General features: G+C 47.9%; 1 protein-coding gene across 4 annotated transcripts in view; it reads left to right on the top strand.

The window, feature by feature from the left end:
• The window catches only part of TMEM40 (transmembrane protein 40), a 31,544-nt gene that overhangs the window by 29,280 nt on the left and 1,523 nt on the right, over nucleotides 1-741 (top strand). For all 4 annotated transcript variants that reach the window (XM_015560387.1, XM_015560386.1, XM_015560385.1 and 1 more), the window contains 2 exons: nucleotides 395-466; nucleotides 553-609. In XM_015560387.1, coding sequence (XP_015415873.1) covers nucleotides 395-466; nucleotides 553-609 — 129 coding nt within the window. The remainder of the gene's footprint in view (nucleotides 1-394; nucleotides 467-552; nucleotides 610-741) is intronic.

The following is a 741-nucleotide window of genomic DNA, read 5'->3' as shown; positions in this document are numbered from 1 at the left end:
ATTGTCTCTGAATAAAAGCTACACTTCAGCGGAGACAGGAATACTTTTAGTAATTAACCTAGCGGGTGTGCTCAGTGGTTAGAGCATTGGCCTGCGCACTGGAGGGTCTCTGATTCAATTCCCGGTCAAGGACGCCTACTTGAGGTGCAGGTCTGATCCCCACCCCCAGTCGGGGTGTGTTCAGGAGGCAGCCAACCAATGTGTCTCTCTCACATTGATGTTTCCCTTTCTCTCTCCCACCCCTCCTTTTTCCCCTCCCCGCTCCTTTCCATTCTCTGAAATCAATGGAAAAAAATATCCTCACTCCTTGGGTGAGGATTTAAAAAAAGAAAGAAAGAAAGAAAAGGAGGGAGAAAGAAGCAAATAGTAAATTCCCCACCTCCTGTCTTTACAGATGAGTTTTTCCACTTCGTCCTCCTCTGCTTTGCAATTGGGGCCTTGCTGGTGTGTTATCACTATTACGCAGGTGAGTGGGGGCTGTGGGAACAGTTGCTAGGGGGCTGGGGGTTCAGACCTGTAGGCTAACCATTCTCCCCCTGACTGTCCTTGCAGACTGGTTCATGTCCCTTGGGGTTGGCCTGCTCACCTTCGCCTCCCTGGACAGAGTAGGTCAAAGAGGGCAGGCTTTGGGAAACATGGAGAAGAAAAGCCATCCCAAGATCTTGCTATGCATACTAATTTTTCCATTTTATAAAAATTAACATTTAAAATATGGCTTTCTAGCAGGCTGCCACATGGATA

The sequence above is a fragment of the Myotis davidii genome, unplaced genomic scaffold (assembly GCF_000327345.1).
Source record: "Myotis davidii unplaced genomic scaffold, ASM32734v1 scaffold73, whole genome shotgun sequence".
Taxonomy (NCBI): domain Eukaryota; kingdom Metazoa; phylum Chordata; class Mammalia; order Chiroptera; family Vespertilionidae; genus Myotis; species Myotis davidii.
Note: the sequence above shows the minus strand (reverse complement) of the source record. Positions and strands in the feature narration are given on the sequence as shown.